Genomic DNA, 25,578 nt, shown 5'->3' with positions numbered 1-25,578 from the left:
AGTCCCCATTGCAGGCTTCGCATAAAAAACACTTTGGCGAACTAGGCGGATTTCCGACGGAACTGGCAACCCGAGTTATGGCGCGTTGAGGTCTACCACAAAATAAGGACTGGATTAAAAGAGTAAAATTTGGTCACCCGCGCCTCAAAATACTTTTCATACTATTGAGTGACAAAATATTGTTCTTAAGTGCCACATTTGAAACGGACTAATGGATCAGGTAATTGTAAAGAAGCGCCATGCAATTTCCAGGTTTACTAGACAGTGCGACTTGACAGGTTTTGACATATCAGCAAACAAATTTCTTTTGGTAGACCTCGTATTTCGAATGAAAATGACGTGACTCTGCCATATGAAAACATCACACACACGCACACACTGTATAAACAAATTCCTGTCTTTGCTAAGAGAACTTCCTCTTCAAGCAGCTTGTAGCAAGGAGGAAAAATGAAAGCACATTGCATTGTAATTTCTGACAAAAGCCGAATAGGCGTTGCCTCCATTCAACTCATCAATTGTAGCGCCACTATGAGGCACAACACGAGATGCACAAAGAATAATGAACCATTCCAAAATATCCATAACGTATTTTAGAAGTGATCGTGTGTAGATTGTAATCGTTCAGTATTTAAACAGACGAAACAGCATTGCTGTTACAGCACTCTTTTGAAGACTTTTTACGACGCTAACATAGCAAATGTTTTGAGTGGTGTGAACGTCAATGTAGTTGATTATCTGGTTAAAAACAAATAAATAAAAAAACAAAACAAAAAACAACAACAAAGGTGTTTCACTTAATGCTGGTTGGGTGTGATGTCAAAGTATTCTCTTAGGGAGGAAGAAAATAACATGCAAGGAAGGATTCAGTTATATCGCAAACAACATGTACAGTCTCTGTCTGTCTGTCTGTCTCTCTCTCTCTCTCTCTCTACGTACTGTATATAATTTCACAGATTAAGATACAACTGTGCAAGTGTACGTAATAATAATGTGAGATTTGTCAATTGAAATGAGGCTAGCTAGAAGCGAAAATACTTGACATTTTTCCTCCAAAAGGCAATTTAACTCTTGTGCAGTATTTTGTCTTGTTCTTTGATCTCTACATCAAAGGCATTCCACATCAAAGGAAAAACTTTGAAAGATTTCACCCAGATGGTGACATCATGCCATTTCCAACACGGCATGACCACTTAAGTTATCACACAACCAGTAACGCGCCATCCCTTGCAAAAATATTGCGAGAAAGATGTTGAAGAGAATGTCCCAAAAAGGATCACTCCACAATGATTTAATATGCAATTGTTTCCCTCTGCTCTCTTCCCGTTTATTTTGCATGCAATAAATTTATCCAAATCTGTATTACATTAGCAAGGCGGCAAAACGCTGGTTAGCACGTTCGCCTCGCAGTTCAGAATCCTGTGTGATGTAAGTACGTAATTGTTTGTCCCTGTGAGCCCTGCAATTGGCTGGCAATCAGTTCAGGGTGTGCCACGCCTACTGCCAGTAGACAGCTGAGATAGGCACCAGCAGGCTAGCAATCCGAGTGAGGATAAGCGGCTGTAGAAAAATGGATGGATTACAATTAACTATATCAGATGTATAACATGTTTTAGTGTTTTGTGTTAGGCATTCTCTAAAATGAGGGTAACCGAACAATGAAATGTTGAAAAGTTTAGCTAATGTCAATCAGTCTTTTAAATGGAACACTACATCATAAACTTTTAGCAAACAAGTATTGCATACTTAAGTCCTCAGATAAATATAATGAAGCAAACAAATGTATGGCTACATCACTTTTCACATTGTATAAAACACTGTACTGACCTAAGTGCCCCCTCCCCCCATTACTGCCTTTGCTAATTAAGTTTATCACAATGCATGGTTGGTTTTAATGTATTCTGTAAACTGTCTATGTACATGTTTGTGTGTGTGTGTCTGTATAAATTGGAAATTACCTGGCACACCAGCACAAATCCCTTGTAGTATTATTGCCATGTTCTGGCACACGCTGCACAACCAAACTATAAAGTAAGAGATGAACCTTCTGTGGAGCATTGAACATACTTCAGCATTAATTAAAGCTTCTTGTAAATGAGGAAGGAAGAATCACAAGGTCTTTTCATGTCATACTGTATAAGACCTTTGACTACACAGTTCTTAAACTGTTGCGGTGTTGGTAAACTACTTACCATGGTTATGGGAGGCAGCTGTGAAGCCGATGTACTGGTTGGATAGTGGAGGGGAGAGAAAGCCAAGGAGAAAAAAAATAAAAGTAAATATACTAAAGCAAGGATGGGGAATCTTTTAAGACAAGTCCAAGGGGCAAACCATTGTTTTAAGAATCTCATGGTGTATTTTACGGACCCTTGCCCCAAAGAGTGTGTGTGCGTGCCCGTGACAAAAGCAAAAGGACAAAACAAGCCATGAGTAGAATAAAAATAAAAATGTGACTTTAATTCAATTCCAACATGCTCGTGTAACAAAATAAATAGATGGCATGAGCTCAAATGGGTACAACTCAAAAAGCGTGACGAAACTAAAAGTAGACCAGTGCAACACAAATGATGATCCCATGCCCATACAATCCTTTTCGACCACACGCTATCAACAAAACACTCGCAGTAGTTTGAGGCCTCTTGGGCTCGCTAGTGTTTGATACAAAAGTAAAGTGCTGGTGGTGGTTTACCGTCGAGTGAAGAAGCACTTATAGACAAACGAGACCATGTGGCAGTGTTCGTCAAACCTTGGAGGAATGTTCTTTAATGGCGGCGCTCTGTGGTTTACACTGCATGATGTGTTCGTATGATTGTGTGTGTGTATATGTGCGTGCACCTTTTTGTCAGTGTGGTTCGGTGGAGAGACAACTACGCTCTAGTACATCAGAGATCTGTTGCGCTAACACCACGCACATCAGCTCAAACTTGACAACACGCCAATTTGCAGGAAAAAAAATACAACCAAAAAAAAAAGAAGAAAAAACAGCGTCTTGTCCGCACTGAAAATCAGCAATCTCCCTTATGAGACACCCCAGATAAAAAAGGGATGCTAGTAGTTAAAACTAACAGTTAAAACTGTTTGAGTCTTTTCTTTTTTATACACTCGCACACAGCCAGCAGGCATTTTAAAAGGCGGATTGACAATGTACCACAATGTGTTCAAGGCCAAACAATTTCCCAAAGATGCAGTTTTTTTAGTTTTTTTTTTTAATTACTTTGTGGCGAGTCACAAGTGCCACCATGATTCCATGAAACAGGAAGAGATTGGGTCCAAGTTTTTGTGACCCTCTTTCCTTCAGTGCTGATTAAAACATAGTGTAACCCACACAAGCACCTGAATGCATCACACAAGGCAAAGAAGCTCCAGGCAGCGTTTCTGTTCTGCAAGCAACTTGTTCCTGCGGGTTCTCCTTCGTAAAACCGTGCACGCCGGCGAGCATCGAAAGTGGGAAAACAAAGCAAGATGGCGCTAGATGATTTGGGGTGGGATGAGGCGTGTTCAGTAGACCCCGGCTGCTATTTTGCACTTTTCTTGGATGCCGCGCCCCTTTTGGCCTGCCACAGGTGGTTGTGGATGGTCAGAGCGTCCACGCTGACAGACACAGTCTTGGCGGGGATGACTGTGAACTGCTTACGGTCCGAGCTGTACTTGTACAGCTTGTCGATCATCTTCTTGCTGATGCTCTTGGGCCCCGTACCAGTCAGCTTGTGGATCTCCTCTGTGTCTGGGAAGTAGGAGTAAAGCGCCCGGAACTGGCAACCGCCGTCGCGAAACAGGATCATCATGTGATTGGACTCACACTTTTCCAGCTCCTGCAGAGGGAGAGCTCAGTTTAGCGGTAAATCAATTCTTTTACAGAAATTTAAGTCCCTGGTTTTAAAAAAAAAAAAGATGCTTGAGGTATTTTTTTCTTGCACCGAATACCCACTTATTAGTCTACATGTCAGAAGAAATGTCAAGCCAATCATAGCAACAATTGCCGAATCCTGATACAAACAACAAAACGTTGTTTTAAAATGACATTTTACAGTCAATTCGGGGCACTACCAAATGGCGTAATTAAGCTGACATTGGCATACGGCACCTGTTGCCGGAGTTTACCAATGTCTTCATTTCATTTATAGCTGCGTCAAACATAAATTTTGGTCCAAGACAAATTTGCTGGTTGGAACAGCACATTTGAGTCTCTATGGTTCGTTATAATGTGATCATTAAAAACAGTTACTATGTCAAGGATGCAAGCATCAGAGTGTGCAGTCATTTAAATCTGTTATGCCAGTTTATATAGAGCACTGAACTAGCAGTGCACACTCTGATAGTGCACACTCTGATGCTTGCAGCCTTGACATAGTTGCTGTTTCTGGTTGCCGGGAAATCTGTAAATATTTGGAATGAGAAAAATGGAAGCAGTTGTCCCACGATTAATCGAAATAATATGAAACTGTGAATCGGATGAACTGAGAATAAGTTGAAACGCGTCAAAAAACGGACAGAGTAAAAAATAGGAATAACATGTGCTTTCGCCTTCACACAATTAGTGGCAAAGCATGATTTGTGAATGATACCCTTTAATGTAAAATCATGACTTAACCATAACCCTTACCCTATACCCTAACCCAACCCCTAACCCTTACCCTAAACCTAACCCAACCCCTAACCCCCTAACTCTAACCCTAAAGCCTCTAACCCTTAACATCTAACCCTTCCCTTCAAACCCAAACCCTCTAACCCTAACCATAAGCAGCCCGAACCCTAACCTCTAACCCTAACCCCTACTGACAATTATTAGTTTTACTTCACTGTATCTTCATTTTACAGTAAACTTCCCTTTCCACATTTATGACAGTTTCAAATGTTGAGTTAGTTAATAAAGGTCTCATAGTGTTCAGTTTCAAACTAGTCCAAATGTATTTACTATATTACTAATTGTATTAAAACGAGAAAGAACTAAACCGACCTCAAGGATTTGATTCTTCTGTGGTTCGTTGACTTTTCCGGCCAGACAGCAGTGTGAGATAGCGTTGTGGATGATTGGCTTGTTGGATTTGGCACTAGGCTCCTTGAAAAGTTTTGGGCCTGAAGAAGAATGATCAACATATGAGAGAGACTGGATAGGAAGAGGATGAACAGCATCAACTCACCAGTGTACTCAGCCAGGGATGCGATGGAAGACGCGGTGGAGCCGTTGTCCCAGTCCCTTTCTGCAGCCCGGCTGTGATTACGACTTCCGGGGAACGACTCTACGGAGTCACAACTAAAACGCCCGACAAGAATGACTGTCACGTTACGACACAAACAAGTATAAAGCTAAGTAAGGTGGACCATCTTACCGGTGGGACCCTGCACCCCCGGAGTTGACGCTGTCTGCCTCATTGGTGGCAGCAGAGGCGAGCGACAGACTGGATCCAGACTGGGCCGTGCTCAGGTTGTCGGCTGTGGGAGACAAAGACATTTTAGATTTGGGGGTTACGCAATTAAAAAGTAGATACAACTCTCAAAGAGGTTTGTGAAAGTTCATGATAACTAAAAGGCCTACACAACTGTTTGTTTCAGTACCTATACATTTGTTTTTTTTAAAACAGGCGATTGATTTTTTTTTTTTTTTTTTTAAACAAAAAGTACCTAAAGGACAAACCGAAAATATTCAAGTCAGACCCGTGCATTCAATTGTTTCAAGAAGATAATACTAATTTTACCCAAAATGCTGATAGGTCATTTTAGTTCATCCTGAAATTTCACAAGACAACCATCGCCAACCTTTTTGGAGCGGTGCTTATACTGCTACAAAACACACTTGACAAATAAAGGTCTTTGATCTAACTACTAAAAACTACTTATTTACAAGTAGTCAGGGAAAAAGTAGTCTGTTACAAATGTTAAAATGAAAGAAAATTGCTTTATAGTCAGTAAAGCACTAATCCAGATTTTACTGTGAAATGTTTTGGCGACAAGCAAAACAAAATGGTTAAAAAAAGGTTGTCTGGTGTGTACAAACATATGTACCAAAACCATGGTGCCTCTATACTGTGGGTTATTTGTACTGTTGTGCTCAGACTACAGGTAAAAATATCCAGTTAAGTAAGTTTAGACGACATGCTTAATAGGGTGTGGAAGGGTGTGTGTGTGTGTGTGTGTGTGTGTGTGTGTAATAAAGTAATAATGATGTAATTATGTGACCTTTATTTGTCAAATGTGGTCAGTGTCTACTGTTTGCTGAGATGTCAAGCGGAAGAACAGTGGAAGTACTGAGGTGTAATGTGTCTCACGTGTGGAAGAAGAGCACTTTGAGACGTTGTCGCTGGACGACTCCTCCCTGAGGATGGTCTTGGGTCGGTGTTTCTGTTTGGGTTTAGGAGTCTTGGGCTTGACTAGACCTTGCTCTTCAAAGATCTCCTGCTGCTTCCTACGCAGGTACTCCTGCTTTATCAGCTCCCGCCGCGTCTTCTCATCCTCTTTACGCAGGCGATCTTCCTCAGCCTTCCGCCTGTTGTTGATCAAACACAGACTGTTTGTCGGGCCAAGGCCAACTGATTGCGGGGAATTCTACCTGGCCTCGTCGCGCTTCAGCTCGGACTCTGCTTCCAGCTGCTGCTTGCGAATACGGGCCTCCTCTGCTTTTTTTTGCTGCTTCAGCAAGAACGCTGCTCTCTTCTTGGCAAGCTCATCCTCTGCTTTCTGTTCGTCCTGGCAAGTTGGAGTAGAATAATACATATGATTGAATCATCGATCTGCTGGGTTACCGAAACCTGATTTGAAGTCAGTAAGTTGGCTTCAATTACTTTTGGTAACTCTTTTCATTTTTGTTTTTAACCAGTCCTGCTCAATGACTGTAACCATTAAGTACAATTTATTAGCATACATTCTTTTAGAACTGCTAATTTTGAAACAGTAATTTGGGTAAATTTGAATTTACACTTAATGTACAATACGTTTTAGGAGTTATTAAAAAACAATTGTAATTGTTTAAGATCATCACAATATTGGCCTCTGTATTGGTAGCACTTCACATAAGCTGAATAACCTTCAGGTTGAACCAAAATAAAACATTTATACATGCTTTTACGAGTGCTGACACTGCCATTGATTCAGACGCACGTGACCAAAATGTGACTGCGCACTTGTAACAATTTAATTGACTCACATGGTGCAAGCATGGTTTGATTAGTGGTGAAATGGATCATCTACTTAGAAATAAATTTTTTCTGACATGATATAATTTACATCAGTAACTGAATCTTAATTTATATTTTGAATTTTCTGCAGTCAATTTGAATTTTTTTATGAACAAATCAAAATCAAATCTTTTATACCTGTTTAATTATTGGTTAAATTGATTATCAAAACAATCAGTTCTAGGTCTAATCTCTAGGAGAAAACCACTGCCTCATTTTTGATAATAGTGAGATGTTGAATAAGCTACGACATGGAAAGTACATAAAAGCTAAGAACAAAGTAATCACGTTGTTTGCCTCTGTACAAAGACAAAACACAGAAAACCATTCTAGTTCGATTTATGTATTATTTAGAAATGAATAAAATTCTCATTCTCCACTCAGATGAGGTATCAGGAACTTGTATTTTAAAGAATGTGACAAAAAATAGCGACCAATATTTAATTTGGCCCATGTTGATATGACAATGCCCTAAAACACAACTTGAATATGTAAATAAAATCAAGGAAGTGGTATCAGTAATTGTAACCGGGCAGCATGGCTGTGCGGTTGAGTGCTCGTCTGCCAACCAGTATGTTGTGGGTTCAATCTGACCCTGGCGACCATGTGGAAGTGTGCTTGAGCAAGGCACTCAACCCTAACTTGCTCCCAGTGGAGGTGGCATCAGCCTCCATTGGCGTATGAATGTGTGTGCGAATGGGTGAATGTGAGCCTCTGTAAAGCACTTAGAGCACATATGGGTGGAAAGCGCTATAGAAGTGCACTCCAATTACCATTTAATATAAAGAAACTGAGTTACAGCTATCACAATTTGTGTCACCATACCTTGAAAAAGAAGCCCATGACGGACTTCTGCTCTCCATCCCCCTCATCTGTGGTGCTGTCAACAGCCTCCTCATCTTCTGGGTCCTTCAGCTCTGACATATCCACCTCGATCAGGTGAGCTTTGCTGCGTTGGACTTCCTCCGATAGCATGTTTTTTTTACCCGAGCCTTCTGAGGAGCTGATCCGCGAGTCGTTCAGGGTGCTAGACAGGCAGTCATCTAAGGACACTTCGGAAGCAGACAACGCATTCAGGTCCACTCTGGTCGGCAGTCGCACGTTGGCTTCTTCGTGAAGCCTAAAAGCGGTACTCCGTGCCTGGTTAGAGGCTGTTTTGTTAACAGTCTCTACCGTCGGAGGGTTTCTGAGGCTGCGTGGGTCAGGATGCTCATTTCTGGGGGACCTGCCCCCACCTGATTGCCTTGGATGTGTTTGTGTCTCTGGCCCACTCTGGGAGGGGGTCAAGGTCCTAGTGGCATGCCGGTTTTGCTCTTTGCTCACCTTTGGCTCTGTCTGCTTGGACCTGGAGCTTCGGCCTGAACTCAGTTTGGGGGGTTTCCTTGTTGGGGCGGTGCCGGAGAGGTGTTCTGTATAATGTAAAGTGTCACTGTTTTTGTCAGTTGTGAGGGGCTGAGGAGTAGCACCGGGTGGGGACAGTACATTCTGCTTCATCATCATTTCTTGCTGAAGGGACAGTTGCATCATTTGCTGCTGGATGCTGCCGATGGCTTCGTGCAGTAGCTCGATAGAGCGGTTGCATTCATTGAGGTCCAATTCTTCTTCTTGGTAAAGGCTGCCATTGTTTCCCTTCTTGTCTGCTTCTAAGGCACCTGAGGAGGTAGGTCCCTCCAGCGCTTTGTCCCCTCTCAGGGCATCAACACACATATCATCCTTAGCTGATGACGCTACTTTCTCCCCATTGAGCTCATCTTTGGAGGGGTCGATTTTGAGTGAACTGGGCAACGTGGCACCCTTACCACCGCCCTTCTTCACTATATGCAGGAAAGCAGCCTTACCCAGCTTCTGCCTCTGCCGAGCTGACAGCACTTCCATTTTCTTCTTTTGATGCTCGATGGCCCGGCGCTTCTCTTCCAACTGCATGCGCAGCTGCACAATTTCAGAAGCAAGGACATTGGTGCCGCCGGCCCCGTCACGATTGCAACCTCCCAGGGGCGATGAGGGACTCTGGTCTCGTTTGAGCCTCCAGGATGACGACAGGGGCCCGCTGCTCTCCGATCCATCTGGAGTGGTCCGCTGCGAGCTAGAGGCACTGGAGCGTAGGTCATGATTACTGCCAAAGCGCTGTTGTTGGGCTTTGCGCTCGGCAAAAGAGGTCATGCGCACGCTTCCGCTGGCCACGCTGCTGGCTTGCGAATACACACTAAGGCAGGGGCTGGAGCGACCGCTGCAGCCATTAATGTCTTTGTCCTCGTGCTCTTTGACATTCATGTCCTCCTGGAGTTTGGCAGATTCCTCCTCTTCGTCCAGGTCAAAGCTTTTTCTTGGCCAAGCTAGATCTTTTGCCGTTACAGCCTCATCCAAATCCTCATCCTCTTCGTCCAGTTCTTCAAAGTCTGCATCAAGGCTTGGGCAAGGCTTTGCCTCCTCAGAATCTGAATGCAGGTAGAAACCTCCACCAGACTCTTTTAATGAGGAATCCACACTGCTGGTGGAAAGGGGTCTGAAACCTGCCTGAGCCTGAAGAGACTCATCTGGCAAGTCAGGCTTGTCAACCGTGGAGGTCAATGTTTTGTTCAAAGGGAGAGGAGCTTTCTTATTAACTGCCAGGGAAGATCCATCTCCTCTGCGTGAAAAGCCCCTTCCTGAGGACCTCGATCCCTCTCCTCTCTCCTCCTCCTTGTTCAGACATACGGACTTCTCTTTAGCTGGTTTCAGCACAGCGGGCATCAGCGGTTCAAGGTAAAAACCATCCGGTGCAGGTTTGGATTTCGACTCTGGTTCCACTGTGGCCGACGCTTGGATTCCATCAGAGTGTTTCGATATGGTGGCAACATCCGTCCTGGCCGCTGCCACCAGAGATTCTTCTTCGTAATCCAGGTTGGCTTTACCCAAGGGGCTGTGTCCGTTAACTCTGCGTAGCTGGGCTAGCGCAGGTTGGTGAACTGAAGTCTGGTGTTTGGGCGTTACATTAGTGACGTTGGACGCAAGACTGTCTTTACTTATTGAACGGGCCAGGCTGACACTGTCACCAGAAGCAACGTCTGCATCGCTGTCAGCAGCTGAATGGCACATGAATGGGTTCAGCGTGGACACTGGCCTGAGGAAGAACAAATACAGTTTTTATCACAAGCTTATGATGACAGTGTAAAATTACTTTTAATAAACTACACATTAGTACAAGAATTGTGATGGATCACTCAAGAAATGTGCTTTACATTTCTCATTTAATTTTCTTTACCTCTGTCTCTTGTCAGGCCAGGCAACAACAGAACCTCGGGCCTGTCTGTCCATCTGGTTCAAGGAGTTGGAGCGGTTTCTTAGACCTTATATGGAAAATAACAGAGATTTCAAATGTTACAAAGAGGATTCTGAAGCTCAGCAATATTATAGTGTGATGATTTTACCTGAACCATCATCTCCTTGAGGCTTCTGTTGCCTCTGGCGCAAAGGCAACAGGGGGTGGGAAGGGCTAAAGGATGGGCCGCCTCTACTGGGGGAGGGGAGAGAAAAAAAAAGCTTTTCATTTTTGGTAACATGCAGTACCAAATAGTAATTTGCCCTGCCAAGAAAGTGTAATCTATCAATTCCCAACACTAGCATAGACTGATTTGTTTAAAAAAAAAAAAAACAGCAAGTGACCTGCCATAGGAACCTCACACCATTTATTTAAGATTAGTAAATGTTGCAGCAATACAACATGGTAGGAGGTGGTTACCTGCTACAGGTTTCATGGCTGCTCTGGTTTTCCGACATGCCGGGACTGGTCAGGAAGCTCCGCTTGGTAGCATTAGAGATGGGTACTGATGGACGAGAACTCTTTGGCTGAGCAATAGCTCGAACTATGACAATAGAAAATGACATTGGTAGGCGTCCGTTAAAGTTTAAGGTTTCTAATATTTATCCATCTCTCCATCCATTATCCGTAGCTGCTTATCATTCGGGTTGCTGGCTTGCTGGTGCCTTACGGTCAGAAAGATCCTATCAGGCAGTAGGCGGGGGACACCCTGGACTGGGTGCCAGCGAATTGCAGGGCACAGAGAAACAAACAACCATTCGCACAATGAATCACACCTAATTTAGAGTGTCCAATACACCTGCCATGCATGTTTTTGGAATGTGGGAGGAAGCTGGAGTGCCTGGAGAGAGCCCACGCGAGCTCAGGGAGAATATGCAAACTCCACACAGGAAAGCCGGAGTGAGCTGGGTTTGAACTTGAGACTCTGAACTGTGAGGTGGGCGTGCCAACCACTCCTCCACCAAGCCGCCTTATTTATTATTATTATTATTATCACCATCATCTTCATTATCATCATCAATAACATTCAAAAGAGTTTCCCTTGCATCAATTGCGCAAACGTACCATCTTTTGACTCTTGCATATCCCTGGGCAGGACAAACTCTGGCTTGACAGTCTCAAACCACCAGAAGAGTTCAGCAATGAAAACCATCACATTGTGCTGTATAAAGAAGTCATGATTACTGACTGGGATAATTTTAGTCTCAAATCTTTACTATGTAAATATGGTGGGAAAGCAAATCATCCTACCTTGAGCACAGGAGGAGAGTAGAGTATGTCTTCTGTTGTCAGATACAAACTTTTATTAAGATACTCATTAGCAAACTCTCTGAGCAGCTGTATGTTGTACAGGCTATCGGCCATGGAAGGAACTTCCTTCAAGCAAATATCTGATTAGACAAGGAAAAAAAAAAAAAGAGCAGATGAGATAAAGACTCAAGTGAATGGCCCAGAGGAGGTTTATGTCACGCCAATGAAAAAAAAAAAGTCGTGTGAGTATACAAAAAACAATTATGGTCCACACATTCTCAATGGGGGAGTAGATTTTTGATTTGGCCAAATAACACAAGTGTGTCAAAATGAATCTAGCAACTGAAAGTGCTTGTGGGATTATGTACAATGGCAAGGCGGGCATACCTTCCAACTTCATGAGTTCTGGGCAGTAGTAGTGCACAACCGTAAGCAATGCGGCCCCATCACAGACATCTCTCATCAAATCTTCCAGGAGAGGGAAAAATGGAAGATGGCGGCCAGACGCATGCTCCCGACGATATCGTACCTGAAGATAAGATGATCAAAATCTAATCAGACACAAATATTCCTCCAATGCTGTCATTGGAAACATGACCACAGTTGTAAACTGCAAATTCTTTCCACTAAAAGGCACAGCTGAGCTTGTCGACATAGATTTAACCCAAACATTTTTGACGTTTATTGCAGTCTTAAGCTGTCCATTTAAACATCCAACCAAGGTTCTCTCTTCCAGAGCACAAGGCTTTAGTTGTACTGGTATGGACAGGAGATCCAGAGTGCGGTGAAACCAAAAGGCCATGTGGCATTAGTTTAGGGAGAACCCGGAAGAGAGCAGGTTGCTGATGGTGAGATGGAGTGTTGAAGCAGTGAATAATAATAAAAAAAAAAGCTTTAAGCCTTAGTGAAAGGGTGGCCAGTGATGGAGCTCAGTCAAAGGAGGCAAACCAATGGAAAAAAAAAAAAAAGCCTTAAGCCTCTGGGAGAAGGTGGCCAGTGATGGAGCCCAGTAAAAAGAGGCAAGAAGAACCAGCATAACATGCAGTGAGACTGCACTTCAAGGACAATGTACGCAAAAAGAGCAGAAACTTGGAATTGATATTTGAATAAATGTCCTTACACATTGGGAGTACATTATCAACTTCCAAAGGCACAGCATACCATTTTCCCAAAAGCAAAAATCGCCATTCCATGATGCAACAAAATACCAGTCAATTAACAGATATTAGGTATTACAACGCTCAAAAAGGCAATCGGACTTAAACTAACAAACCAACTTGAACAAAAACAAAGTAAATTCAGCCTATGAGACATATAAACATGCTTAGTGACAAGACGTGTCATTAAAAAAAGGTAACACATTTTTAAATTTGCCTTCGATCTCATTATATACCATCATGTAATTAGACTTAACAGTATCCCCACACAGCTCGACGACGCAGTGGTTAGCATGTCCACCTCACAGCTAAGGGACCCCAGTTAAAAAAAAGAAAGAGTGAATAAGGCTCCATCGGCTTTGAACCCCCTTGGCTTTTAAAAGCAGCATAGAATGAACTTGAACAGACCTCCGTGAGGGGCCAGCACACAACACAAAACTATGCGTGCATAGAGGAGAGGGAGGGTGAGTGGAGGGGGTGGGGCGAGTTCCAACTTACAGGGACAAGCTTCCAATACCATTTGGAGGGAGACTATCCAGTTTGCAAGGATAAGAGAGGGAAAGGAGGAATAGACGGGGAACAGGAGCAGAAATATTAATAGGTCAAGGGTATTACACAAAGGAGTGGAGCTGTGCCCAATTTAAATAGAGAAATATAAAAAGGGTTACAGCAAAACAAAACCATAATTGAGGCGCTAACACTACAGTATATGAAGAGTAACTTCTTTAAGGAGATCCTTGTTTACCTTTTGGTGACTGGGGGATTCCAGCAGGTGATGTTTAACTTTGTGCTCCTTTTCACTAATTTCTCTCATTTTAGTGTTTACCTGCAGACATTACAAATCTGCGATTATCATCAAAAGTCACATTGATCTTAAAGAGAAAAAAAATCCTTTAAGCCATGTGTGATTTTATTTATAACACACAAAACCAATGGGTCAGCAAGGTATTTCCCTGCATCTGTACATATTAAAGACAGCAAATTCAACCGACAGTGTTTCATAATGAAAATGTGACAATTTTGTGATTGTCCCAACATGCATAGTTTTTTTTTAATAAGATAAGTGCAGGTGAAATATCGAAGTAATAACTAATTCACCTGTGGGAAGAACTATGTTTTGTGTGAATACTGTGTTCCCACTGGGACTGATTTGCTAGGGAGGACCGCATGTTATTGAGAGCGGTGTAATGGCGCCGTCTTCCAGTTTAATGACAATAAAACACCTGTTTATGGCCCCGTATTCACGCTGTTGGAATACTCTCCATCAGCTGCGACATTTGTGAGGATGAGTGCTCAAGATCATGGATAGATGCATATTGCGTGGCCCGCCGCTAATGAGCTGTAAGAGGCACGGACTGTGCTAACAAGGCGTTTTACTTCATGGTTAGAAATATCGGTACCAGAAAACAATATGTTATAGGCCCTTTAACTTTATACCTTATTGATCCAAAAAACCATGGCATCCTCCAAGTCAAAGGGAAGTTCTTTGGAAGGATTGAAGGTAGAGAACCTCTCCACTGAGGCTACTACTTTCTCAATGCTGATCATCTCCACTGTGTAGGCCATCATCAGGGCATCAATCATGGGTATGTGAGCACTCTGCAAAGGATGAGACAAACAGATAATAACACTGCTTTGTGTCACACACATAAGTGAAGCAGATGCTTCAAAAATATTTGCAATGGTACTAAAAAGATGATGAGGGACCATCAGTAGGAGAGGCTTTTTGGTTTCTATGAACTTGCTTTGTAAAGTCAGCAAAGTGGGAGGAGCTTTGAGGCAGACAGGACAAGGACGGGCCTGCACAGGATTTTCCATCCCCTCACTGGGCTTTGTGTCTGTGGATTATTACATCATGCCGCAAGCAGGAAAAGCAGACCCACGCTGATCACCATGGTAACAAACAGGAAGAAAGGCCGCCGAACGCAACCAAGCTGATGGTAACGTTCATTCTGTCCAGTCATGAATTCCACTGGGTTAGGAGAATATCATGGAAGATCCACAATCCAAGTTCAATCTCTGAGATGCTATCTGACTTTCAAGTTAAGATAATTTCAAAACAAATCTTGCAAAAAAATACTCTTTGGGATTCCCTTGTTTGAGTCTGAAATCATGATGCTATAAAAAAAATGCAGAAACAATTTTAAGTAACAACTTACACTGCTGTCAAAACAGCAAGATGAATTAAATAACTAAAATTCAAAAAGCATGTTAAAAAAAGACAAAAATGTCTAACTGTAAACTGCAATTTAATGTTATAAGACCAAAACAAACCAGTAACAACAAAACCATAATTTGTTTTCGTCTTCGTCAAAAAATTGCATTCGGGGTTTATTTTAAATGTATTTATTTTGATGAAGCTGTACTGGAGATGGAAGATAGTCGACTGGGTGTTATAGTAATACTAAACCAAAAGCATTAAAAATTAAAAAAAAACAATGAAAAGCAACCAACCTGCCCTGAAAACTATTGAATTCTTCTATAATACTTATTACTTTTGATTGCCTTTTGACCATCTTGGCACTCCTCCAATTATATGCGGTTGACATAATGAAAAGAAAAAACATCTGGAAAGACAGTACAAAATCATAACCGTAAAATTGAACTCTTAATTTAACTACAAAAAATAATTAAGGTAGAGTTGATTTTCTTGGCAGACAGAAGGCTATATTCCAAAAAGGTTAGTTGTAATTTCATGGTGTACACACGTTCACATTAACAACTCTTTCCTGGGTCCAACTCACCATTTTAATGGGCATACAAGCCAAGTCCTCCTCCGTAACTGCTGTGTCGTCACTCTCCACAACATAAATGCCCTTCCTGTCCAGAGACTGGATGACAGAGTGGTGCGACTGGAGGGATGCAGCCTGCTCTGTTTTAAGGATGAGGGTGCAGACACGACAGTACAGCTCACACGACAGCAGCAGGCGGATGACGGGGGGCTTGATGTGTTCTTGGTCATACTGGTCGGTGTAGAATGGGTCCCTTAAGTCCTCTGGTATGTGGTCTGAAATGCCCAGACAAATGTTAGATCAGATATGTTAGCTAAATAAGTAACAGTGCAGGTGGGAGTAAAAAAAAAGAAGATGTTACAGGAATGCAGCAAGATATGGCCTTTATTAGTAATATTTTGTTCACATCCCACTTTGTCTACTCGGAGTAAACAAAAGTGCAAGTCACAACTCAAGTAATGTGGTGTAAGTTTTGTTTGCAATCTGAAAAACTGGTCCCTTAGAAACTTACAAAAAAAAGAAAGCCTTAGTAAAACATTCAATTTCTGTGCATGTGTTGTCAGACAAAATCCAGGCTCACAACCTTAAGGAGTTGGAAAAAAGCATTGGATCACTGTAGGCCAAAACTGAAGGCTTAAAATAGGTTTGAAAAACTGTTAAAATTGTGCTCTACAACTAAACAATCCGGAAAACAAATTATTCCACTAAAGGTGTTTTTGCACCAAATGTGTGTGCCAGAAGAACAACATTAGTGAAAAGTGTGCTACGTGTTGTGATGGGATAAAAGAATGCGATCGTCAGCAGTCTCACATTCACAAAAACAAGACAGGCAGCTTCTTCCTGCAAAACCAAAAACACTTTGGTTCGAGCAGGATGATACACAAGTGGAAGAAAAGTGAAAATTACCAATAAATGCAGAATTACCGTGAAAATGACAATCTATCCAGCCAAAATTTTAGTTAGGAATATAAACAACTGCACACCCTTTTGAAATAAACAATTTATAAATGCATGCTGTTGAAATTGAGCACCATTCTCCTGTTCTAATGCAGCTCAAAATCGATATGGGCCTCTTGTTGAGAGCTGGGTCTGCTCCTTCACAAGTGAAATGCAAATTTAACACAACTGTCATTCAAGCTTGTCTATGCACTTAGGCTACCGGTACAACTGGAATAAATGATCCCATAACAAATGTTGATTCATCTGGACAGTAGCTTCTTGCCTGCTGTGACATTATGGATCAATAAATTCTCCATAAAATTAAACATATATTTCTTATGTACTTTTCACCATTTATGTTTGAGAACCATTTTAAACAATTCAAATAGGGCTATCACAAGCATTTTAGAATTGATTATCCCTTCAGTTATTCTATTAGGTTTTGGTTCCAAACCAGGAGGCCAAAGAACCAATTTGGAAGTAATTTGGACTAGGGCTCACCTTTAGAAAATTGTTTGATTTCCATTTCGTGGAGTGTAAGCTAGCCATCTGCTCATCTAGCCATCAATGAGCTTATCGTTTTAGTGTGGGCCATGGCTAATGATGCAGATGGGAGATTTTGCTCAGATACAGCACAAAAGCCTAAGGGACCCCCTTGGTTTTAGTGGTCCATCGGGAGGCTGGTCCCCTCTGGGAATTCAATGTAGCAGTCTCATATACTTTCACCCAGCGGCTTGTGTGGTGTTAGTTACCATTATATGCCTGTTGTTCTCTTGGCATAGCTTAGCGGAATCACATTAAGAAATACTGCTTTCCCTTTTGCAAATGTTTGTGCAGGATGATGCTTGAGGTTGCATAGCACTCAAGAACAACAGTGTGTCACTAGTATTTATTTGAATGTTTCTGTACTCATGTTGTCTGCCTAGCCCTAAGGCTGCTCCAGCTGCTCCCAAGCCTGAATGGCGGACAGCCAGCCACGGTGTCAAACACAGTGCGCACCTGTCACGCTCAAACCCTTTTTGCTTGTACCCTGCTTGTGCTTCTTAATTCAGTTGGCTAACTCTCGTAGCTCATCTCTTGCTCCGCCCCAACCCAGTTCGCACTACACTTTCAGCTCAGTGCCGTCCTAATGGGATCAGAAAAGGGAGGGTGCGGTTGCTATACAATGTCTTCTTCTTGGGAATCAAGTCAATTGTGAACACTTTTTTTTTTTAAAATACGTAATCACACGGTTTCAATGTTTATAGAAATAAAAACTCTCTAAATCATAAACACTAGATCAGAGGTCACCAACCTTTTTTGAAACTGGGAGCTATTTCTTTGGTACGGAGTAATACGAAGGGCTGCCAGTTTATGTGAGGACACCGATCATTTTAATGAGTTTTCACAATAATTAAGGAACAGCTGCAGTAAATAAGTAAATCAAGTGTAATATGTAATGTAAATGTAGTACATGTATAGTTGTTTGTAAAATTCATAGAATATCACCAATGTTCTATCTCTTGTAAGCTATTTTCAGAAGAGGCCTGCGGGCTAGTCATGATCTTTGGGGACTACCTGGTGCCCGCGGGTGGCAGCCAAATCAACTTGTTACACAAGTAGCAGTTTGGCGGATAGTGGATTGAACATTTTGTCCATAACAGAGAGGACCTCATCCAGTTGTGTCTTTCTAACAGTCTTGCCATACCAAGGACGGATCTTTTGTAAATTGACAACACTACCAAGCGATATTATTTAGTTCACTACAACAGAGTGATACACCTGAATGTTAGGTCTCGCCTGGTGAAAAAAAAACAATGCTGGCCAGCCTTTATGAAAAACAAGTTATTAAAAAACAATAAAAATAATTCCACAATAACATTATTTGTACAGGATACCGAATAAAAATATATTTTTAGATGTATTTATGTGTAAAGAAAGAACATCCTGCGATCATTCAAACATTCTGCATCGAGCAATTCTTTTGCTGGATGTCGAGCAAGTGGTATTAGCGATGCCTCGTTTGTCTCATCATCAGCCAATACAAAATTACACAGATAAGGAGGTTTTGTTGCTATCAGACAAGATGCAAACTGTATTCGTATAGGTTTCCATCATGAAGACAGACAGAAGGGACTAAAGGGAAAGTATTCCTGGAGAAGAACAATAGCTATTGTGATTTTGCTCGCAGTTGTTGATTGAAAAATCTACCCAGCAGTCAAATTACGTTGGTTAAGGGGTGAATGTGTTTAGTCAGCAACAGCTCAAAAAAAGTAGGCCACCCTATTCTCACAATAGGTTTATTATCCATTATTATTGGAATGTGGTTGACGATAAACTAATAGGCGGGATGCAAAGAATGCGTCTGACCACTGTGAGAGAAAATAGTGTTGAAGCAAGCACTGAATTGTATTGATATTTTGTGTTAATGGGACAAACATGATGGTGGAGCAGCTCAATTTGAACAGGGATAGATTTTTTTTTTCAATTTAATGAACTCTTACAAAAGGCCAACTGTTATTTAATCCTTAACCCAATTTAGATGAAATTCCAATGGCCATGTTACAAGTATGAAAACTGTACTACCTGCCAGGAACTGGATGTTTAACCTTTCACTGGGCATGGTGGATGCTTTTCTATTTTTAAATCATAAAGAGCCAAGACTTTTTGGCTGTTTTGACCATTGGCCGCTGTGTCCAGCAGGCAAAAGGGCCGACATTTCTCTGAAATCCTGAGAAGTCTTTCCTGTGTGGGACTTAAAAATAGAGAAGCGCTCGCTGTGCCCAGTAAAGGGTTTTTAAGAGGGAGACACTAAATAGCTGTCAAATCCATTTTCCAAGGTTAATGTGACACTTCTACACTGACCAGTGAAAATCATCTAGCCATTTGGTTAATTAAAGTCTTAATTTTAACCCTGTGAGGACAACTGATGTCTCACTGGTGAGACAACACAATCCATATGCAAATCCCAGTATGGTATGTGAATGTTAACAGAATTACTCACCAATGCCATAGGCCTTAGCAAATAGCCACCGCAGGTTGGCAGCTATTTTGGCTCTGGCAGAGTCATACATCTCCAAGGGTATGACATCCATGGTGCCTTCAACAGACCCAGTCAAGTCCACTTTCCTCCGTGTACTGTCTCCCGCACATAAATCAAGATCCATCCTTTGGGAGAAAAAAGAAAGTATTAGTTATTCAATCAATCAATCAATCAAATTTTATTTATATAGCCCTAAATCACCGAAGTCTCAAAGGGCTTCACAGAATGAAAAGAGGTCATACAGAGACATCTTTTCAATGTAAGGTACACAACAGCATCCCCTGTCAAAGCTCCCAGAAGGGGAAGGAAAAACTCAAAAACCCCAATTTGGGGAAAATCAGAAACCTCCAGAAGGGACCACAGGTGGGAGGAGCCCCCTTCCAGGCCCACAGGTTGAAGTGGATGCTGCATGTACCGAACACAGAAACAATATAAATTACAGAAAACATATTGTGCTATATAGTGCAGTGATGTCTTGACAGCAGGCAAAGCCATTGGGCAGGAACCATCCCGCATTCCAGCCAGGTGGACCGCAGACGGCTAGACTCCTAACCCGTGATGGTCGACCAGCGCAGGACCCAATGGAGGCGGTCAAGTCAACTCTCACCATCTAGCTAGCCCCCTCTCCCGGCCGGAAGAGGGGGGCAGGAAAAAGGAAGAAGGCTGCAGACAGGCTAATTTAACTAAATGCTTTTGAGTATAGATGTGTTTTTAGTCGGGATTTAAAGATTTCTACCGAGGTGGCTGCGCGAACTTCCATAGGTAGGGCATTCCATAGTACTGGCGCGCGAATGGAAAATGCCCTTGATCCCGCAGACTTCTTTTTAGCCCGTGGGGTCGATAGCAAACCGGCATTTTGTGATCGAAGTTGTCGGGACGGAACATAAGGTGATACTAAGTCGACGAGATAGGAAGGAGCTAAACCGTGTAAAATTTTATAAGTAATTAACAACACCTTAAAATCACATCTCACGTGTATTGGAAGCCAATGCAGGTCAGCTAGAATCGGAGTAATATGATCAAACTTTCTCGTCCTTGTCAATAGTCTCGCCGCTGCATTCTGTACACACTGCAGGCTTTTAATGTGAGACATGGGAAGGCCAGTTATTCTAAACATATGTTGAGCACAGTTTCCAGGTTCAAACTTTTTGCTGTTTCTCTTGGTTTTCTTTTTAGATGGCAGGCTGCTTAGAGTAAAATGAATGACAAGAAGGTTTACAAACGTACTTCTAAAAACACAGACAAGTAGAGAAAATCATTCAAAGCTGTATAATGCACGGAGCGATTCTTTTGGGCACACTTGTATTAATTTCGGGAATTTAGAATCATAGTCATGGCGAACCAAGTTCTTGTAGCGTAAACTCATAAGGTACCTGTGTAATTGTAACCATGAACGGCCCAATGCTCGCTTGACAAACACGCTCCCCAACTATTTCAACTACGTTGATAAGACTTGTATTTAAAGTGAATTCTGAAAAGTGGTTGTGAATCTTTGAGCGACGAATCGGCAATTAGCTAGCAAAGTGATTGGCTTAACAGGCATGTACGGAAATGTACGAGCAGCTAACCAAGCTAACTACGACGCTGATTTGATAGCGTGTACGATATTTCCAAAACGTGAGCTCATCTTACCTTAAAATGTGGAAGATCAAAATCACACTTTGGTCCAACCGGTGTCAATAATCAACCGAAAATCCGCCTTGCTTCCCAGCGGCCCGCTGCGCAGAAACCCCCCGCAGCCTGCAGCACATCGTAGCCGCCAGCTAATGGTGCTAACAGGGGAGGCGAGTTGGACGGGTCGCCCAGCAACAACACCCCATTCGCGGCCTTATTGACAACCACTCTGCGGTTAAACAAATGTACGAATAAAAACAACCGCAAGGCAGGAAAATCAGAGATGTGACTAAAGATGGGTTCCGGATCTTACAAATTTATCTCTGTGATGAACGACGAGGTAAAATAGGCAATTTCTATTCCCAAAAGTTGAAAACTGGCTGGGTTAAAGGCAAAGCACAAGCTAAATGCAGAAGGGCGTTCGCGCTCTCTGCTACAAAAAAAAAAAAGAAACACCTTGTTATCATATAGCTAATGCGCATGCGTGATTATTCCATTTACTCAACAAACTCATATTAATACATACATACATACATACATACATACATACATACATACATACATACATACATACATACATACATACGCCTTAATTTTTCAATGGACAACATCCGATGGATAATCTGATATAGCTGCCACACAAGCAGACGAATAATCTGAACATCACGTGGTTGCATGTTTTACGATTGAACATGGTAACAAGTTGATATAACATAAAACCTAATTAAAGTGTATTTAAAAAGATACAGTATGGCAAAATAAAACAATTACTTCCTGTTATATCGGAAGTTGTTTTTTAATTAACTTTGTAATTTTTAACAAAGTAGCAACGGAACTCACTGTAATTCCACATAACTGCCAAAAACAGTAGACAACGCTGTTTTCAAAATTTTATATATACTGTGTATATATATATATATATATATATATATATATATATATATGTATATATATATATATATATATATATATATATATATATATATATATATATATATATATATATATATATATATATATATATATATATATATATATATATATATATATATATATATATATAATGACCATTTATAAAGTTTCAATTAATCAAACAAATAAACAAACAGGCTACAACAACACAACTTGACAAAAGCAATATTAAGGCATATGATATAAATCAACTCAGATTTTCCTCAGGATATTAAGTATGACCCATTCATTCACCTTCAATTATGTAATGCAACATATTTACGGTGGCCGACTGGGGCAAACGCCCTGCAGCTGGCAGAACGCCAACAAAACAAGAATGAGGCAAACAAACAAATAAATAAAGAACTGCGAACAGAAAATGTAAATACATGAAAAAAAAAGCTGCAAATTGTACATGCTGCATTCACAAAAACAAAAAAGTAGTGCAATTACAAATGTCAGAACACTTGCAAACACAAAAATAACTGCAAGAATTAAAATGTTGCAAGTTGTCATTCTCACGACGGAAGGAACGCCACTGGATCAGAAATATAATGAGACCAGATCCTCGGATACCTAAAACTGATTTAATTGACCAGCTCTTGGATACTTTGAATCTTTTTAAACTTTAGGACTATATGTTTTACTATGTTTTCAAAGAGCTGTTATCGAAACCTGTTGATTTCTAAGGATTTGCATCTAGTAACTCAGACATGCATTAAGTATATTAGTACTACATTATATACTTAAAGGATTATGTCATTGTTTTTCATCCTTGAAATGTATGAAGAAGAAAAAAAATGCAGGGTAAATGTGTAAGTCAGTGGTGGACCTCAGCCTTGATAGCCCCCCCCCTCCCCCAATAAATAAATACATAAATAGAATTAAATAAAGAAAAACCCACTGCAGTACAGTACAGCGTATGCAATAAAAATAGAAAACACAACAACACTGTCCTCTAGTGGCCATCGACAGAGTAGGTACAAATGACATTACAGAAACCTTGCAATATACAGTACTGTACTTTGGAAGTACTCAATTTTTCCTCCGTAAAAGTTTTTGTTTAAATTGTTAAGGTAAACTAACAACTGAACTCAAATGGACACCACCTTCTGACATCACCCCTTTACTGCAAGTGGAGTAACGTTGTTTATATTTAACCTTATTCTCTTTTTTTTGGGCCAAAGGTTCATTTTTGTTTTTGTTCAAACTGACAGTCAATAGCACAGGGTTCAGAGAGCATGCAAACCCTCTCACTGTTTGTATTATCCTGTGACACAACCTTTGCAGGTAAACTGAAATTATAAGTGACACTTAATGCGCTGCTGGTCAGCAGTACTCAGTAAAATACGAGAGACAATAACAGTCTCATACATAAATAAATGTTACATTTCAATGTTGCTTCATAACTCTAAGACACAATTGTACACACCATTTCAAAGTAATATCATTGTTTTCAGGTTCAAATGTATTTCAAGTTGATAGATAGATAGATAGATAGATAGATAGATAGATAGATAGATAGATAGATAGATAGATAGATAGATAGATAGATAGATAGATGGATGGATGGATGGATGGATGGATGGATGGATGGATGGATGGATGGATGGATGGATAGATAGATAGATAGATAGATAGATAGATAGATAGATAGATAGATAGATAGATAGATAGATAGATAGATAGATAGATAGATAGATAGATAGATAGATAGATAGATAGATAGATAGAAGTTAAGTAAAGTAAAAAGGAAAACAGACAAGACATTAAAGTGCCTCACCAGACTGAAAAAAGGACTGAACACATTAATACAAAAACATGAGTACATAGTGTTCATAAGAGGTTTTTTGTTGTTTTATTCATGTCCATGTTTGACTTTAAATGTGGAAATAAGTGGAGTAAATGTGTCACATGAGTGTTTTTTTTTCAACAAGTGGCATTGCTTCGTCACTTTCCAACCATACTAGAAAATGGGCACTCGATAGATGGGTCATCCCGCTTGTGCACCCTGTATTTACATGCTGGTTTATCAAAAACAGACACACAGTCATCTGGGATTCCTCTGGGAATGCCATACCTAAATTAGACATAAACATACAGTCAACAACTGCATAATTGAGATAATAACACTTAAAAAGTGTGATCACTGTAACTTACGCAAAGCAGCATTTGGTGCAGGTACAATCCATGCATTCACTGTTTCTCCAAGATGATCCAATTGGGAACCATTTGTTATCTATCTCATCCAGGCATTGTGTTGCTCCTGCATGAGCAGCAAAAGTGATGACAATTTGTTGTTTTTTTCACAATTTAGCATGTGAAGATATAAAAATCAGCCCCAAACACAGAGCAACAACTATTTTAAATATTGTCTGTACCTGGTTCCAGTGTTTTAGGATAGCACTGGCCATTTGCCAGTGACAGCACTGCACATAGAAGTATTGACAGAGACAGATAGTTTCTCTAAGAGCATCAGAAAACACATAAAACAGTACTATCAGAAAACACATGAATCAGGACAATGTTAACCCTAATAACCTTAATAAAACTGGGTACACTTTACATTTGATGACAAAAGGCAGGAGTTTCTGTCATTTGAAGTTGGTTATAGCTTGTGAAAATGAAAAATAACATGACTAAATAACAGAGAAAAATTGGGCTGGATTTACAGATTATTTTGTATGGCCGATACTCATTCTATTTGTCAAAGGAGAAAAATGTGATAGTTGATTAATCTGGTGATTATCAAAAAAAAGTATATACAGTAATGACTAAAATAATTTATTGTTCGTCCCTTGATCCAGCCAATTATTATTGTTTTGAAAAGCCCTAACCTCAGATGACATAATTGCTCAGGCTCTAAAACACCCACATAAAAATTAAACTTACCATTGTGACACGTGTTATCAGAGCAAAAAGAGCCTTGGGTAACAAATGATTAAAGTGGGCATCAATGGAAAAAACGGTGAAATTTTATATGGCAAAGTCAGGGAGGAGGGGTATTTCTGGTGGTCACCACCTCCTTTTGACGGTAAAACATAAAAAATACATTGGACAGCTTTACTGGAAGTTATATTACATGATTTAAAAAAAAAATCAAAGTCCTTTGGGCTCAAAATGATTCTGCATGGTACCGGTGTCGATAGCAGCGGTAGAACATTAACCTAAGTAGCAGCGATACTGATTTTTATTTACCTTCTGTCTTCTGATTTTTTTTTTTTTTTTTTTACAGCCACAATTAATTCTGGTTTTCCTTACCAAACTGCCAGTTACTAACGCTGGGTTCAAAGAGCATGCAAAACAAAAAAGGACAACATCAAGATAAAAGGCACTGAGCATTTGAATTAGAAGAAGAGTGCTATACTGTAAGTGTAAGTCGATTTACCATTGCCCTTTGGAATGATGGGAAAAATGCTTTGTTTTAGCACTTACTCTATACTGT

At 40.8% G+C, this 25,578-nt stretch overlaps 2 protein-coding genes across 5 annotated transcripts; both read right to left on the bottom strand.

The window, feature by feature from the left end:
* Positions 1-2,725: 2,725 nt before the first annotated feature.
* Positions 2,726-21,614, bottom strand: LOC148429390 (calmodulin-regulated spectrin-associated protein 1-B-like). 4 transcript variants are annotated; one of them, XM_088420003.1, is made up of 20 exons: positions 21,496-21,546; positions 21,201-21,411; positions 19,530-19,693; positions 15,620-15,882; positions 14,313-14,474; positions 13,621-13,701; positions 13,374-13,406; positions 12,106-12,247; positions 11,719-11,858; positions 11,533-11,629; positions 10,888-11,011; positions 10,577-10,662; positions 10,411-10,495; positions 7,995-10,269; positions 6,545-6,681; positions 6,264-6,481; positions 5,328-5,430; positions 5,139-5,251; positions 4,955-5,073; positions 2,726-3,809 (listed from the first exon to the last, which is right to left on the bottom strand). In XM_088420003.1, the coding sequence occupies exons 3-20, from the start codon at positions 19,690-19,692 to the stop codon at positions 3,513-3,515; spliced, it is 4,638 nt and encodes a 1,545-aa protein (XP_088276129.1). In that variant the 5' UTR covers position 19,693; positions 21,201-21,411; positions 21,496-21,546; the 3' UTR covers positions 2,726-3,512. The 4 variants fall into 4 exon arrangements, with proteins under 4 accessions (XP_088276129.1, XP_088276121.1, XP_088276136.1 ...); XM_088419995.1 differs by having other exon boundaries at positions 21,201-21,614; XM_088420010.1 differs by having other exon boundaries at positions 10,577-10,659; positions 21,201-21,614.
* Positions 21,615-23,968: 2,354 nt separating this feature from the next.
* Positions 23,969-25,156, bottom strand: LOC148429389 (beta-microseminoprotein-like). Its single transcript, XM_088422974.1, has 4 exons — positions 25,026-25,156; positions 24,515-24,599; positions 24,294-24,399; positions 23,969-24,213 (listed from the first exon to the last, which is right to left on the bottom strand). Exons 1-4 carry the CDS (start codon positions 25,026-25,028, stop codon positions 24,084-24,086), a joined length of 324 nt encoding a protein of 107 aa, XP_088279100.1. The 5' UTR covers positions 25,029-25,156; the 3' UTR covers positions 23,969-24,083.
* Between the last annotated feature and the right edge of the window lie 422 nt (positions 25,157-25,578).

Source organism: Hippichthys cyanospilos, chromosome 1 (assembly GCF_059441005.1).
Source record: "Hippichthys cyanospilos isolate Australia breed blue-spotted pipefish chromosome 1, RoL_Hcya_1.0, whole genome shotgun sequence".
Taxonomy (NCBI): Eukaryota; Metazoa; Chordata; class Actinopteri; order Syngnathiformes; family Syngnathidae; genus Hippichthys; species Hippichthys cyanospilos.
This window is presented reverse-complemented; position numbering and strand designations above follow the sequence as displayed.

What these genes read in the sequence shown, in the direction of transcription:
- LOC148429390 (XM_088419995.1), bottom strand. Translation starts at nt 19,692, where the DNA reads ATGGATCTTGATTTATGTGCGGGAGACAGTACACGGAGGAAAGTGGAC. An exon ending in CTTGTATGCCCATTAAAATG is followed by an intron (nt 14,475 to 15,619) that starts GTGAGTTGGACC and finishes CATCCTTTGCAG; the next exon opens with AGTGCTCACATACCCATGAT. An exon ending in TCATGGGCTTCTTTTTCAAG is followed by an intron (nt 6,682 to 7,994) that starts GTATGGTGACAC and finishes CCAACTTGCCAG; the next exon opens with GACGAACAGAAAGCAGAGGA.
- LOC148429389 (XM_088422974.1), bottom strand. An exon ending in TCCTAAAACACTGGAACCAG is followed by an intron (nt 24,400 to 24,514) that starts GTACAGACAATA and finishes CTGCTCATGCAG; the next exon opens with GAGCAACACAATGCCTGGAT. An exon ending in TGCACCAAATGCTGCTTTGC is followed by an intron (nt 24,214 to 24,293) that starts GTAAGTTACAGT and finishes TGTCTAATTTAG; the next exon opens with GTATGGCATTCCCAGAGGAA.